At 44.3% G+C, this 15168-nt stretch overlaps 1 protein-coding gene across 16 annotated transcripts; it reads left to right on the top strand.

Moving 5' to 3' along the window:
- The first annotated feature begins 8968 nt into the window (after positions 1–8968).
- On the top strand, positions 8969–14742 carry LOC125550678. Of its 16 annotated transcripts, none has more exons than XM_048713731.1 (9): positions 8969–9414; positions 9495–9728; positions 10633–10709; positions 10798–10833; positions 11572–11628; positions 11706–11782; positions 11856–11898; positions 13618–13706; positions 14343–14742. In XM_048713731.1, exons 2-7 carry the CDS (start codon positions 9692–9694, stop codon positions 11878–11880), a joined length of 309 nt encoding a protein of 102 aa, XP_048569688.1. In that variant the 5' UTR covers positions 8969–9414; positions 9495–9691; the 3' UTR covers positions 11881–11898; positions 13618–13706; positions 14343–14742. The 16 variants fall into 16 exon arrangements, 3 of the variants coding, with proteins under 3 accessions (XP_048569688.1, XP_048569687.1, XP_048569686.1); XM_048713730.1 differs by having other exon boundaries at positions 10633–10724; XR_007301783.1 differs by lacking the exons at positions 13618–13706; positions 14343–14742 and adding an exon at positions 11209–11383 and having other exon boundaries at positions 10633–10724; positions 10798–11127; positions 11856–11900.
- Positions 14743–15168: the final 426 nt, after the last annotated feature.

Here is a 15168-nt window from a genome sequence, read left to right as displayed (position 1 = left end):
CCGATGAATATAGAAGCTCGCGGCAGATATCATTATTTTCTGATCTTCACAGATGATTTGAGCAGATATGAGTATATCTACTTGATGAAACACAAGTCTGAAACATTTGAAAAGTTCAAAGAATTTTAGAATGAAGTGGAGAATCATCGTAACAAAAAAAAGTTTCTACGATATGATCACAGAAGTAAAATATTTGAGTTACGGGTTTGGCCTTCAGTTAAAAACAATGTGAAATAGTTTCACTAGTCACGCCACCTGGAACACCACAGTGTAATGGTGTGTCCGAACGTCATAACCATACTTCATTATATATGGTGCGATCTATGATGTCTCTTACCGATCTACCACTATCGTTTGGGGGTTATGCATTAGAGACAGCTGCATTCACGTTAAATAGGGCACCATCTAAATCCGTTGAGACGACATCGTATGAACTATGGTTTGGCAAGAAACCTAAGCTGTCGTTTCTTAAAGTTTGAGGTTGCAATGCTTATGTGAAAAAGTTTCAACCTGATAAGCTCTAACTCAAATCGGAGAAGTGCGTCTTCATAGGATACCCAAAAGAAAATGTTGGGTACACCTTCTATCACAGATCCGAAGGCAATATATTCGTTGCTTTGAATGGATCCTTTCTAGAAAAGGAGTTTCTCTCGAAAGAAGTGAGTGGGAGGAAAATAGAACTTGATGAGGTAACTGTACCTACTCCCTTATTGGAAAGTAGTTCATCACAGAAATCTGTTCATGTGACTAATACACCGATTAGTGAGGAAGCTAATGATGATGATCATGTAACTTCAGATCAAGTTACTACCGAACCTCGTAGGTAAACCAGAGTGAGATCCGCACCAGAGTGGTACGGTAATCCTGTTCTGGAGGTCATGTTACTTGACCATGACGAGCCTACGAACTATGAGGAAGCGATGATGAGCCCAGATTCCGCGAATTGGCTTGAGGCCATGAAATCTAAGATGAGATCCATGTATGAGAACAAAGTATGGACTTTGATTGACTTGCCCAATGATCGGCGAGCCATTGAGATTAAATGGATCTTCAAGAGGAAGACGGACGCTGATAGTAGTGTTACTATCTACAAAGCTAGAATTGTCGCAAAAAGGTTTTTGACAAGTTCAAGGTGTTGACTACGATGAGAGTTTCTCACTCGTATCTATGCTTAAGTCTGTCCGAATCACGTTAGCAATTGGCGCATTTTATGAAATCTGGCAAATGGATAAACAAAACTGTATTCCTTAATGGATTTATTAAAGAAGAGTTGTATATGATACAACCAGAAGGTTTTGTCAATCCTAAAGGTACTAATAAAATATGCAAGCTCCAGCGATCCATCTATGGACTGGTGCAAGCATCTCGGAGTTGGAATATACGCTTTGATAAGTTGATCAAAGCATAGAGTTTTATACAGACTTGCGGTGAAGCCTGTATTTACAAGAAAGTGAGTGGGAGCACTACAGCATTTCTGATAAGTATATGTGAAAGACATATTATTGATCGGAGATAATGTAGAATTATTCTGCAAAGCATAAAGGAATGTTTGAAAGGAGTTTTTCAAAGAAAGACCTCGGTGAAGCTGCTTACATATTGAGCATCATGATCTATAGAGATAGATCAAGACGCTTGATAAGTTTTTCAATGAGTACATACCTTGACAAGATTTTGAAGTAGTTCAAAATGGAACAGTCAAGAAGGAGTTCTTGCCTGTGTTACAAAGGTGTGAAGTCGAGTAAGACTCAAAACCCGACCATGGCAGAAGATAGAGAGAGAATGAAAGTCATTCCCTATGCCTCAGCCATAGGTTCTATAAAGTATGCCATGCTGTGTACCAGACCTATTGTATACCCTGCCCTGAATTTGGCAAGGGAGTACAATAGTGATCTAGGAGTAGATCACTGGACATTGGTCAAAATTATCCTTAGTGGAATAAGGATATGTTTCTCGATTATGGAGGTGACAAAAGGTTCGTCGTAAAGGGTTACGTCGATGCAAGTTTTGACACTGATCTAGATGACTCTAAGTCTCAATCTGGATACATATTGAAAGTGGGAGCAATTAGCTAGAGTAGCTCCATGCAAAGCATTGTTGACATAGAAATTTGCAAAATACTTACGGATCTGAATGTGGCAAACCCGTTGACTAAACTTCTCTCACAAGCAAAACATGATCACACCTCAGTACTCTTTGGGTGTTAATCACATAGCGATGTGAACTAGATTATTGACTCTAGTAAACCCTTTGGGTGTTGGTCACATGTCGATGTGAACTATGGGTGTTAATCACATGGTGATGTGAACTATTGATGTTAAATCACATGGCGATGTGAACTAGATTATTGACTCTAGTGCAAGTGGGAGACTGAAGGAAATATGCCCTAGAGGCAATAATAAAGTTATTATTTATTTTCTTATATCATGATAAATGTTTATTATTCATGCTAGAATTGTATTAACCGGAAACATAATACATGTGTGAATACATAGACAAACAGAGTGTCACTAGTATGCCTCTACTTGACTAGCTCGTTGATCAAAGATGGTTATGTTTCCTAACCATAGACATGAGTTGTCATTTGATTAACGGGATCACATCATTAGGAGAATGGTGTGATTGACTTGATCCATTCCATTAGCATAGCACTTGATCGTTTAGTTTGTTGCTATTGCTTTCTTCATGACTTATACATGTTCCTATGACTATGAGATTATGCAACTCCCGTTTACCGAAGGAACACTTTGTGTGCCACCAAACGTCACAACGTAACTAGGTGATTATAAATGTGCTCTACAGGTGTCTCCGAAGGTACTTGTTGGGTTGGCGTATTTCGAGATTAGGATTTGTCACTCCGATTGTCGGAGAGGTATCTCTGGGCCCTCTCTATAATACACATCACTCAAGCCTTGCAAGCATTGCAACTAATAAGTTAGTTGCGGGATGATGTATTACGGAACGAGTAAAGAGACTTGCTGGTAACGAGATTGAACTAGGTATTGAGATACCGACGATCGAATCTCGGTCAAGTAACATACCGATGACAAAGGGAACAACGTATGTTGTTATGCGGTCTGACCGATAAAGATCTTCATAGTATATGTAGGAGCCAATATGGGCATCCAGGTCCCGCTATTGGTTATTGACCAGAGAGGTGTCTCGGTCATGTCTACATAGTTCTCGAACCCGTAGGGTCCGCACGCTTAACATTCGTTGATGATATAGTACTATATGAGTTATGTATGTTGATGACCGAATGTTGTTCGGAGTCCAAGATGAGATCACGGACATGACGAGGAACTCCGGAATGGTCCGGAGATAAAGTTTGATATATGGGATAGTAGTGTTTGATCTTCGGAAGGGTTCCGGAATTCACCGGAAGGGGTTCTGGATGTTCCCCGAAATGTTTGGGCACGAGAACACTTTATCTGGGCCAAAGGGGAAAGCCCACGAGGCTTTTGGAAAGTGCAAAAGGAAGTTTTGCGGAGACCAGAGGCTAGACGCCAGGAACCCTGGCGTCTAGGGGGTAGACGCCGGGAACCCTGGCGTCTTGTAACACCCTCGATGCGACTATAGCTCCCACGTGTCGAGGCACGACTTAGAGATATAATCGCATTGAAGGCATATGTCGCAAGTTAGGAAATCTTCACAACATCCCATGTAATATAATAATAAAAGGGGAGAACATAGTTGGCTTACACTTGCCACGTCAATCAAGTACATAAATAACATTACATCATCCATACACTCAAGGCCCAACTACGGCGCCAAAATAAAAGAGAACCCAACATGCGACAGCGGTCCCGTTCACCCCCAACTGGGCACCACTACTGATCATCGGGAAAGGAAACATAGTATCATTGAGAGTCTTCGTCGAACTCCCACTTGAGCTCATACGCGTCTCCTGGAGCGGAATCATCAGGCCCTGCATCTGGTGTGATAGTAATCTGTGAGCCACAGGGACTCAGCAATCTCGCACCCTCGCGATCAAGACTATTTAAGCTTATAGGTAAGGCAAGGTAAAATATGAGTGGAGCTGCAGCAAGCGACTAGCAAGTATGGTGGCTAACTTATTCGCAAAAGAGAGCGAGAAGAGGAGGCAAAGCGCGAGCGAGAAACTAGAGAGCAACCTGCGCAAACATTACTCCAACACCGTAACACACTCGGTTGATTCATTTTAATTTAATTAAGGTTCAAGTTATCTACAACCGGACATTAACAAATTTCCATCTGCCCATAACCGCGGGCACGGCTTTCGAAAGTTCAAATCCCTGCAGGGGAGTCCCAACTTAGCCCATGACAAGCTCTCACGGTCAACGAAGGAATAGACCTCCTCCCAAGACGTTCCGATCAGACTCGGTATCTCGGTAACTCAAGACACTTCGACAGGTTAAAACAAGACCAGCAACACCGCCCGAATGTGCCGACAAATCCCGATAGGAGATGCACATATCTCTTTCTCAGGGCACACTCAGATAAGCAATCCGTACAACTAAAACCAGCCCTCGAGTTTCCCCGAGGTGGCGCTGCAAGGGGCTCTAGTTTGGACCAACACTCAGAGGAGCACTGGCCCGGGGGGGGGTTAAAATAAGATGACCCTGGAGTCTGCAGAACCCAAGGGAAAGAAAAAGGCTAGGTGGCAAATGATAAGACCAATGTTGGGCATTGCTGGAAAAGCTTTAATCAAGGCGAACTATCAAGGGGTTCCCATTATAACCCAACCGCGTAAGGAACACAAAATCCGGGAACATAACACCGATATGACGGAAACTAGGGCGGCAAGAGTGGAACAAAACACTAGGCGAGAGGCCGAGCCTTCCACCCTTTACCAAGTATATAGATGCATTAAGATAACATGGCAATATAATGATATCCCTATAAGTAAATAAAAGATGTTCCAACAAGGAACGGCCTCCAATCTTCACCTGCAACTAGCAACGCTATAAGAGGGGCTGAGCAAAGCGGTAACATAGCCAATCAACGGTTTGCTAGGACAAGGTGGGTTAGAGGTTTAACATGGAAATTTAGGAGGCTTTCAAGCAAGTGGTAGGCATCGTAGCAATGGCATAGCAAAAGAGCGAGCAAACTAGCATAGCAAAGATAGTAGTGATTTCGAGGGTATGGTCATCTTGCCTGCACAGTTGTCAGAGTTGACTGGATCCTCGAAAGCAAACTCAACGGGCTCCTCGTTAGTGAACTCGTCTCTCGGCTCTACTCAAACAAGACAAACAAGCAACAAGGATACAATCAACCACGTGCAAGACCAAGCAATATGATGAAATGATGATATGCTATGCGGGATGCGATGCGGGATGCAAAATGCAAGATATGACAGGAAATGCATGAACCTGGCCTCAACTTGGAATTCCAAGTGTGCCACTGGAAAGATGAGATGAAATCGCTTGAAAACGATATAAAGAACGCCGGAATCGGAGTTACGGTTTGGAAATGGCAAGCGATTCAAATATGACACCGGTCTGCGATTTACAGCAAGTAGGCATCTAAATGCAACGAAATGAACATGCTACAGCACCCAAACATGACAACAAAAAACATGGCAGGGATGCACACAAGATGCTTAACAAAAGTCTAGCACTGAGCTACGGCCAATTCATCCATTAACAGGTTCAAACAAGCATGGCAAAAACGCAAATGGTAAAACAGATCTCAGACTTAGTGAAATTAACACTTGTCTGGAATTTCAGATCATATAGCCCTCTTCGGAGCAACAAAACTACATGCTACAGGACCTGAACATGACAAAGCAAAGCATGGCATGGAGCTACTCAAAGAGCTTAACAAAAGTCCCTTAGTAACCTTGAGCCAAAAGGGATCACAAAATATACTAACAAGCACACGAACATAGCAAAAACATAATTAGTTTCCAGACTTAGTGAAAACTGGGACATGCTGAAACATAACTCACGAAGGCATGTTTACGAGCTCGATGCACTCACCACGGTGCAAGTCATGGGAAGACAAGTATACATTCTTTAAGAAGGCACAAAATACAAGCTAGACATGGCAAGAACAATGGCATAGCATGCACGGATCAACCACAATAACAGCGGCAAAATCGCAAACAAGTTGACGATCTGCCCAGATTCGCAACGAAGCAAAAGTAGAGCTCGATTGACTCAAGCTAGGGTGCTCCATAATTGCAAACAAAGACATGGATGGATAGATCACTACAATATTAACAAAACTCCCTTACTGATCATCCTCAAAAGAGGCACGGATCACTAGGAAACAACAAGAACATATGGCATCATGAGATAAACAATCCCAGGACTTAGTGAAATTACTAAGTCCCTGAAAATAGAATTAGCAAGTGCACCATTTCGTAAGCTTGCACAAGTCACCACACACATCCTAAAAATACATGGGTTGCACCTTTGGAAAGATGGCAAAACCCTTAACAAAACATATGAAGAACTCATGGGCATATCATGCACACATTAATCATGGCAAAAATGACAAAAGTGCTAAACGGACTAACAGATCTGACAATTAACTCAAGTAGCCCTCTTCTAACAGTATTTCGGGCACCAAGATGAGCTCAAATGAAAATGATGTAATGGAATGAAATGATGTACTCTCTGAGATGAACATTTTGATATGCTATATGCACAAATCGGAGCTACGGATGCAAAGTTACGGAGTCTCGAACAGGGGCATATGGATCAAGAATTTCAGGACTTCGCAAAAAAAACAACCTCGCGAAAATTAGGGTTTACTGTAGCCGTCTCGGATCCGATCTGGATCGGGGCGCGCGGAGCCCGAGGATCGCCGGCGAGCCTTGACGGCTCCGGCGAGCGAAGAAGCAGCGGGGAGGCGCGGGTCCGGTCGGTGGGGCGGCGGCTGGCGGCGCCGGGCCCGGCTCCGGTCACCGGAGTCCCGCGGCGGGGCGGCGAGCTCCGGGCGGCGGGCGTTGGTGCGGCGGCGGGGCACGGCGGGGTCTGGCCGGCGGCGAACTCCGGCCGGCGAGGCGGCGGGGAGGGGAAGAGGCGGCGCGGGCGGGCGCCTCAGGCCCGGCTCGGCGGCGGGGAGGGCCGCGCGTGGGCCTCGCGGGCCTGGCGCGGTCGGCGGCGAAGCGGTCCCCCGCGGGACAGGTGGCGCGACGCGGTTGGGCGGCGGTGGCGGCGGACGTTGTCCGGCTCCGGCCGGACACGTCCGGAGCGGCGGATCGGGGATTTTTAGGGTTAGGGGGGAGAGGATCCGCGAATTGGAATGGGAGGTGTATATATAGGCATAGAGGGAGCTAGGAGAGCCCAAAAGAGGTGCGGTTTTCGGCCACGCGATCGTGATCGAACACTCTAGGACATGGAGCAGAGTTAGGTGGGTTTTGGGCCAAATTGGAGGGGTGTTGGGCTGCAACACACACGAGACCTTTTCGGTCCCTCGGTTAACCGTTGGAGTACCAAACGAAGTCCAAATGATACGAAACTTGACAGGCGGTCTACCGGTAGTAAACCAAGGCCGCTTGGCAAGTCTCGGGCCAATCCGGAAATGTTTAATCCCCACACACGAAAGAAAGCTAGAAATGACCACCGGAGGAGAACGAAGCGCCGGAATGCAAAACGGACAACGGGGAAAATGCTCGAATGCATGAGACAAGCACGTATGCAAATGCAATGCACATGATGACATGATATGAGATGCATGACAACGACAACAACACACGGAGACAAAAATGCGAACCCGAGAAAATAAAAGAACTTAACGCCGGAAACGGCAAGAGTTGGAGTACAAATAGGGAAAGTTACATCCGGGGCGTTACACGTCTAGCCCTGGAGTCCGAGAAGGACTCTTGCCTTTCGGGTGAAACCGACTTTGAGGAGGCTTTTACTCCAAGTTTCGACCCCAGGGCTCAACATATAAATAGAGGGGTAGGACTAGCACCAAAGACACATCAAGAAACACCAAGCCGTGTGCCGGAAACCCCGCCCCCTCTAGTTTATCCTCCGTCATAGTTTTCGTAGTGCTTAGGTGAAGCCCTGCGGAGATTGTTCTTCATCAACACCGTCACCACGCCGTTGTGCTGCCGGAACTCATCTACTACTTCGCCCCTCTTGCTGGATCGAGAAGGCGAGGACGTCACTGAGCCGAACGTGTGCAGAACTCGGAGGTGCCGTGCTTTCGGTACTTGGATCGGTCGGACGTGAAGACGTACGACTACATCAACCGCGTTGATATAACGCTTCCGCGAACGGCCTACGAGGGTATGTAGACAACACTCTCCCCTCTCGTTGCTATGCATCACCATGATCTTGCGTGTGCGTAGGAATTTTTTTGAAATTACTACGTTCCCCAACACTGCGGCGCTGAGGAGAAGGGTTCGGCTGCGCTAGGGGATCGATAGGAGGCGGCGTCAGAGGAAAAGGTCGATGGAGAGATGCTCGTTAGGGTTACGGGAGGAGTGGGCTGACTGCTGCTGGGCCTGCGGCTACAGGAGGCCCAAGAGGCAAGGCTAGGCTCTCTCTCTACTAAAAGAAAAGAAAAAAACAGAGATTAAGAAAGAAAAGAAAGAGGGGTTAGGGGAAGAAGTTGGACACGCAGATAATTTTCCCAGACTCACAAAAATGTGCTTGTTCCGGGAAAATAGAAAAGGCCATGATTGAGAGATCTAAATTCAAATCCATTTGAATTTAATTCAAATGGTTTGAATAAGTTCAAGGTAATGAAGAGTCCAAAAATATTCGGATTTTTGGTGGAGCTCCGGAAAATGACGAAAGAATAAATGGCAAGGTTAGAGAGCAACTCAAAGTAGAAAAGACTCGAGAGTTTAAATTGCAAGTGTGTCACGGTAATTCCAGAAGAATGAAAATATTTATAATAGCTCCCTAATATCGGAAGGATTGAACATACAAAGGATGAAGGATAGTGCACACGACGAGCCCCCCCCCCCCCCCCCCCCCCCCCCCCCCCCCCCCCCCCCCCCCCCCCCCCCCCCCCCCCCCCCCCCCCCCCCACACACACGGACCATCAGCCCGCATCTCTGGCCGCTCGCACACCCTAGCTGTCTCTCTCCTCTGCTCCGCCGCTCCAGCCGCCTCTCCCCCGCTTCTCTTCCCTCCACTCACGAACCCTAGCGTCGGCGCCACACCCTGCGCAGCCGCTGCATCCCTCCCCGCTCTCCACTCGACCCCAACTCCGGGGGTCTCCTCTCCCTCCAGCATCGCCGCTCCACCCTCTCCCGCGACCCTCACCTTCCTTCCTCTCCAAAGGAAGGGAAGGGAAGGTCAGGGAAGGCCCCAGATCGAGCGGAGCGACGCCCAGATCCGCAGCGGCACCGGCACCAGCGCGCCGTCGTCCACCTGGTTCTCGAGGAAGGCCATGGATGGGGGCGGAACCATAGTCCCACACCCGTCCTCCTCGACGTCTGCGACGGGCTGCAGCACCTAGGCTTCAAAGGTACGCACGCACGCCCTCCATCCTCCTCCCGTCCCCTCTTCTTCTTTTGGATGACCCCTACAGTTGGGTGGTTTCTGTAGGTAGGCCATCACAATGGAAACAGAAGGATGAGCACCATGGCGGGCGTGCAGATGTAGGCCATCGTCATCGCCATGTCCCCTAGATTGACAAGCGGCCGGCCGGATTCGAGACCAAGCACCCCTGTGGGCTTCCTGTTCTGGCTCCTCAACACCACCACGGCTGCGGGATCCACGACCATGGCTGCCCGAGCGCCCAGATGCAGGGCGGTTCCGAACCCAAAGCGCAGTTTACAGGTAGTACGAGGGCAGTTAATGAATATACTTGCGCGCTTTTACTCTTAGGCAAATCACTAATCATTCAAAAGGCTTATTAGTGTTGATTTTGTAAGGTTATTGGGATACACAAGAACTAGCAATACCACATAAAAAAGAGTCTAGAACTGGGCATTTTTAAATCTGGATAGTTGTTGTAGTGCCTGATTATGACAACAACAAGAAAAAAATAGCAGAATAATTGTTTGCAGGGATACATAGGTCTTTCTTCTATCATGGTTATCAAGATAGGATTTTTTAACGTACACTATATAGTACAAAAGGTTGTTTATCATATACTGCAAATCATTAGTTTTACGTCAGTCTATTACATCAGAGTAGATGTCTCTATCTTATCTTGATTGATAGGAAGTCCACATATTGAACCTTCAAGATGGTTTGAAATGGACCTGGACAATGTGAATTGGGGCCAGTATCTAAACACTCTGTTTTGGAACCTCAACTATTGGGATTCAATCATTACGATGGCTGGAGAGGTTGAGAATCCGAAGATAACTCCTTCCTACATGTTTTTGGTGACAGTTTGCTTGATACAATAGATGGATGTTATGTTTAGATATGTTGTGCTCGATGGATCAGTCTTCTTGCTTTGTTTATTCATGCTTTTTAGGAGAATATTTAGCCATGTTGATATGTTTGTCCCCTGTATGTTTAGATATGTTGCCTCGATGGACCTGTTTATAATAATATAATTGATTTTCTATAATTGTTGTTGTGGGTTTGTCAAGCATTAATTGGGTGGATGGGAGCAGCAGCGGCGGTGTTGTGTTCTCTTTCATGAAACTGACCCCACTTTCTCGTTCTTATTACCTTGTGCGATTTGATTCCTCACTTTTCCTTTCTTCTGTTTCCTTTCCTCTTGCAGGATTGACGGGGCTGCTCTCATTTTTCGGTTTGCTACTGCTCCTTGCATTCTATGCTGCTCATTGTTGTCATAAGAACGTGATGTGTTCTTCGGTACGATGCTCCTGACGTGTTTGATGAAATGTCTATAAGCTGATATGTTACTCATTCTCTCTTTCCTTCTCAGTTGGTTCTTGGGTCCTCCATGCCGTTAGCCATCAAGGTTGGGTTCCTTCCCGCTCCCTTGCTCAATTTTTGCCTACTGAAAGCGATGTGTGCTGATGTATTGGTTTTGACAACCTCCCCGTGTGTGTGATCTTTGTTGGCATATCAAACGAGGATATTTGTTGGCATACCCGCTGGATTCTAGCAGACTAGCGCGGTGCTCGGGTGCCTAGCTTACTTCAGTTCTGAGTCAACGGCAATGAAGTAATCTGTTCCTGAATCCAGGGGTATGCCTAGCTTACTTCAGTTCTGAGTCAGCGGCAACGAAGTAATCTGTTCCTGAATCCAGCGGGTATGCCTAGCTTAGTTCAGTTCTGAGTCAGCGGCAACGAAGTAATCTATTACTGAATCTTGCATGTAACTTTGATTGCAGCGGCCCATTCCCCTGTCGTGCCTGGACTAGCTAGATCGATTTTGGAGCTTGTCTATTCTGCCTTTGACATTCCCTGGATTTCTGCTTGGATGTGTTGTGGTGATTATTTGACGGGTGGTCTACGACTCTAGGATGAGCCCATTTATTTTAGCACATGCATTACAATTTGTCTATTGTACCGTCGACTTCCTTTCCCATATTTCTACTTTTATGTGCTCTCATCAGTTATGTTTTGTCTGTTTTTGGCTGACCCAATGCATTTTAATTCACCTATATGTACTACCATTGGTTGTCTTATATACATTTTCATGTGTTTTATCTGTCTGATCAGTTCTTCCTATGTTCTTTCTGTTTGTGTTGCAGATGATGCCGCTCTTCCACCATCTTGTCGGCTCACATGCTGTTATTCTTGCTGCCAAGGTTTGTGCTTCCTCTTTCGGTTCTATTTTCTTTTGCTCATGTGAAGTATAATGATTTGTTGCAGTTAAGTTTGTCAGTTCCCGTTATGTGTTTGGGGTAACTGTCTACAGTTCAGTTTATCTGTTCTTCTGGTGCATCTTGTTCTAAACTTCTGGTAGGATGTGCTCCTATCACCTGAAGTATCAAAATCTTGTTAAGCGTTGGTCTGATGTTTTATATATATTCAGCACCAAGGGAGATGTAGAAATGTAAGAACAGAACCTTTGCGAGGTAATTCAGTCAGCTATATGCATGTATGTTTTCTGCTATAGCGAGATCATTTATTTTATTTAGAAAATAGAACATGAAGTGTGATTACAAGAATCTACTACTGTTAGCATGAACAGGCTTTGTAATGTACCTACTGAATAATAGCATAATTGAATCCTTCCTAAGCAACGTCCGTCAACCGAGACTTCACATGCTTTGTTTTACTTTACGAAGAGTAGTATGTGGTGCTCCAATATTCAACTGTGTTCTTGAATTAGGAATTATGTTTTTTATAGTTAAAGTGCTTGTCTATTGATCTGGTGTATATAAGTGAAAGAAACAAAAACAGACGGGGGATGGGAGCTTCTTACTTTTGTTTTCCTTTTGTTTCTATTTGATAATTACTCTCTACTCTGATGCTTCAGTGTTTTTTTAATATCCCGTGTTATATTTTTTTGGTGCTACTTGGGCTTTCTGAGGTCCTTTTTGTTTTCATTAAGAACAAAATAGAGTTACTTAATTTTAGATTTGAATGTTAGACACAGAGCTATGAGTCAATGTACTGGTTTGACAAGTTGTATTGTCATATTCACCTGTGCTTTGGAAATTAAAAAGAATTACTTTGTTTTAGGTTTGAATGTCAAGAAAAAAATAGAATGGGGTAAGGGAGCTCGCAATACAGATTCTAATTGTTACTTGGTGTTCTGATCCTTGTGTCTGCTCTTGTACTCCCCCTGTTCACTTTTATAAGACGTTTCAGACAGCTGAAATTGAATTGTTTTGAGTCTTGTCTTAAATGTCTAAATGGTCTTACAAAAGTGAACGGAGGGAGTAATAATCTTTTGTGGGTGCCTTCACATGTAATCTATTGCCTCTCTGTCACGTTTTGCTACAAAATTATGTCTCGACCATATGTATTTACATTACTCCTGTCAGCTTCTGATATTTAAATTATGATAGGACAATGCCTCTCTAGCTGTAACTGTGATACTCTTGATGTGCAAGTAAACACTACTAGGATAACTAAAAAAATCATGAAATGCGAGCAATTCTCGATTTAAATAGTGTGACCTTACATAATAGGAGCTAATCATTGTATCGTGTTCAAAATGGGTACTAGAAAAGATGATTGAATAGCAAGTCCTGTAGAGTTACTACCATAAAGTTTATTTCTAACTGCATGATCTGAACTGCATATTCTGAAAGTATATTGCACCCCTGCCCTTGGGAAATTAGACTGCCATAGCAATACTTTTGTAAATAAATGACATTCGAACTTGATGGTTCAGTTTAAAGCTGCAGGCAGAGGCTTGCGGTAGGGAGGAAATCGTTATGCCAGTTGAAAACCAAGCCGTTTATTTGTGGGTGCATGATCTAGACTGTGCTTCTCTGAAAGTATGCTCTTGGGAGATTTAGCTATTGTGGTTTTGCTTGGTAAACGGCTTGGTTGTTAAACAAATGACATGCTAAAATGTTGGTTGTTAGAGCCTCCCTGTTCTTCTAAAAATAGTTCGGTTGTTAGTACAGAGGTGTGACACTATTTGGTCCTCTGGTATTGATTCATGATTTGTGCTTAATACATGATGTTGGTATCTGATCACTTTATTGCTCATGCCTCACTTGATGTTGCATGGTGTACAGGCGAAGTGCCAATGGAGTGGCATATCGTACTTCGCTACTACCTACACATGCGATTCCATTTGATTTCACTTTGATTTTTTTTCTGCTGATCGTTTCTTGGTGGTTGTTGATGAATCATGTGAGGATGGTGCAGAACTCACAAGAGGGAAAAGACCGAACTGCGGTAACCAAATCAAATAGCTGATAAGGTACAGATTTCTGAAGATATATGGTCTGCCCTAAACAAGCATATACATCATAGTACAAAGGGGAATTACATCTCTATTTTATGTTATATTTTCTGCTTGCTATCTTGTTCATGGACTCTCTGTAAGTGCATCGTTCTATTAGCAACCTTAGTGCCAGTGACTCAACAGTCAGCTATCAACCAGAATAGTAGGGCATTGAGCTTGTTTAAACTGTAGAGTACACATGCATATACTGTTACTCAGACATCAAGAAAACAAGAGATAAACATGTATGATGATCTACCATGTTATTACTCGGGTGTTGATTAGCAAGTAGACATAGGTTTAGCAGAGAAGAAGTTTCAGTGATTTATCAGTTCAGGCTATGGAAGTAAACATGAGGCATTGAAGCTAATTTGAATTAGGCATGATGAACCAAACATTTTTGTAGTTGCCATTAGTGGGTCAACAGGGTAGGCATTTTCATGAGACAATATTGATTTTAATGATGGCTAATAATTACACTACTGCCTTTGTTTCAAAAGTAAAACTTTGCTATCTTTGACCTTGCCTCTAGGAAAAAATTATCAGCTCAAAACTGAAATACTCCGAATTTACTTGTTATCTTTTAGATGTAATACTGTGTTGTTTGTGAAGGTTCACTTGGAAGTGGTTGAGGTAGCCTGACCTGGTGAGGATCCAGCTAACGAACTAACCTGGTGACGCGATGTGTACATTGGAGGAATTAGATCTTGTGCGTGCGGGAGTGGATCTTGCAATTGAAGTCGTCTCTCCGATGCAGAGGAGCAGCGGCGATGCAGTGGAAACTACAGGGTGAGTGAGAGATTGGAGGAGGGATGGTCATGAAGTGAGTAAGTGGATTAACATCGCTTGGTCAAGTAACTTTGGCTGGCCCATTATTGTGAATTTGTCATTTGTCTCTTGTAAGCCCACAACACGGTTTAAATATGTATTGGGAGTTTGGGACAATTAAATCAGATAAATGAAAGAAATTATAGCGCTTATAACGGTTTATAAAATGAAGTAACAAAGTGCATATCCAAGTTTAGTACATTTTAGAATGTGGTTGTTTGTTGTTATTCATTGTTAGGCTTGGCATTTGAATCTTTGTTAGATCGGAAGTGCCTTTGATAGCATGGAATATTTGTATAACGCACTGTGGAGGCATGGTCTTTCTCAAGATGATCGGCAAGTGTTTGTTTGCCAAAGTTATGGCGGTTTGAAAGAAGTCGTTGGTGCATTGCTGTCGATCTCAAGATGGCTATGTGTTTATATTTTGCATAATCACTCTGAGGGTCATGATTTATAGTTTCTCTGAAATTTGCTCTTGAAGAATCATGTATCTATGTTAGACCCGGTGAGAAAAGGTGGCTTCCAAGCAGAGGATGCGGGAGTGTTGGCCATATTTGGTTTCAACTTGGGTGTCTAAATATTCTCACAATACTTGGCTCCCTCTCGCCTC

Source organism: Triticum urartu, chromosome 4 (assembly GCF_003073215.2).
Source record: "Triticum urartu cultivar G1812 chromosome 4, Tu2.1, whole genome shotgun sequence".
NCBI classification, from domain to species: Eukaryota; Viridiplantae; Streptophyta; class Magnoliopsida; order Poales; family Poaceae; genus Triticum; species Triticum urartu.
Note: the sequence above shows the minus strand (reverse complement) of the source record. Positions and strands in the feature narration are given on the sequence as shown.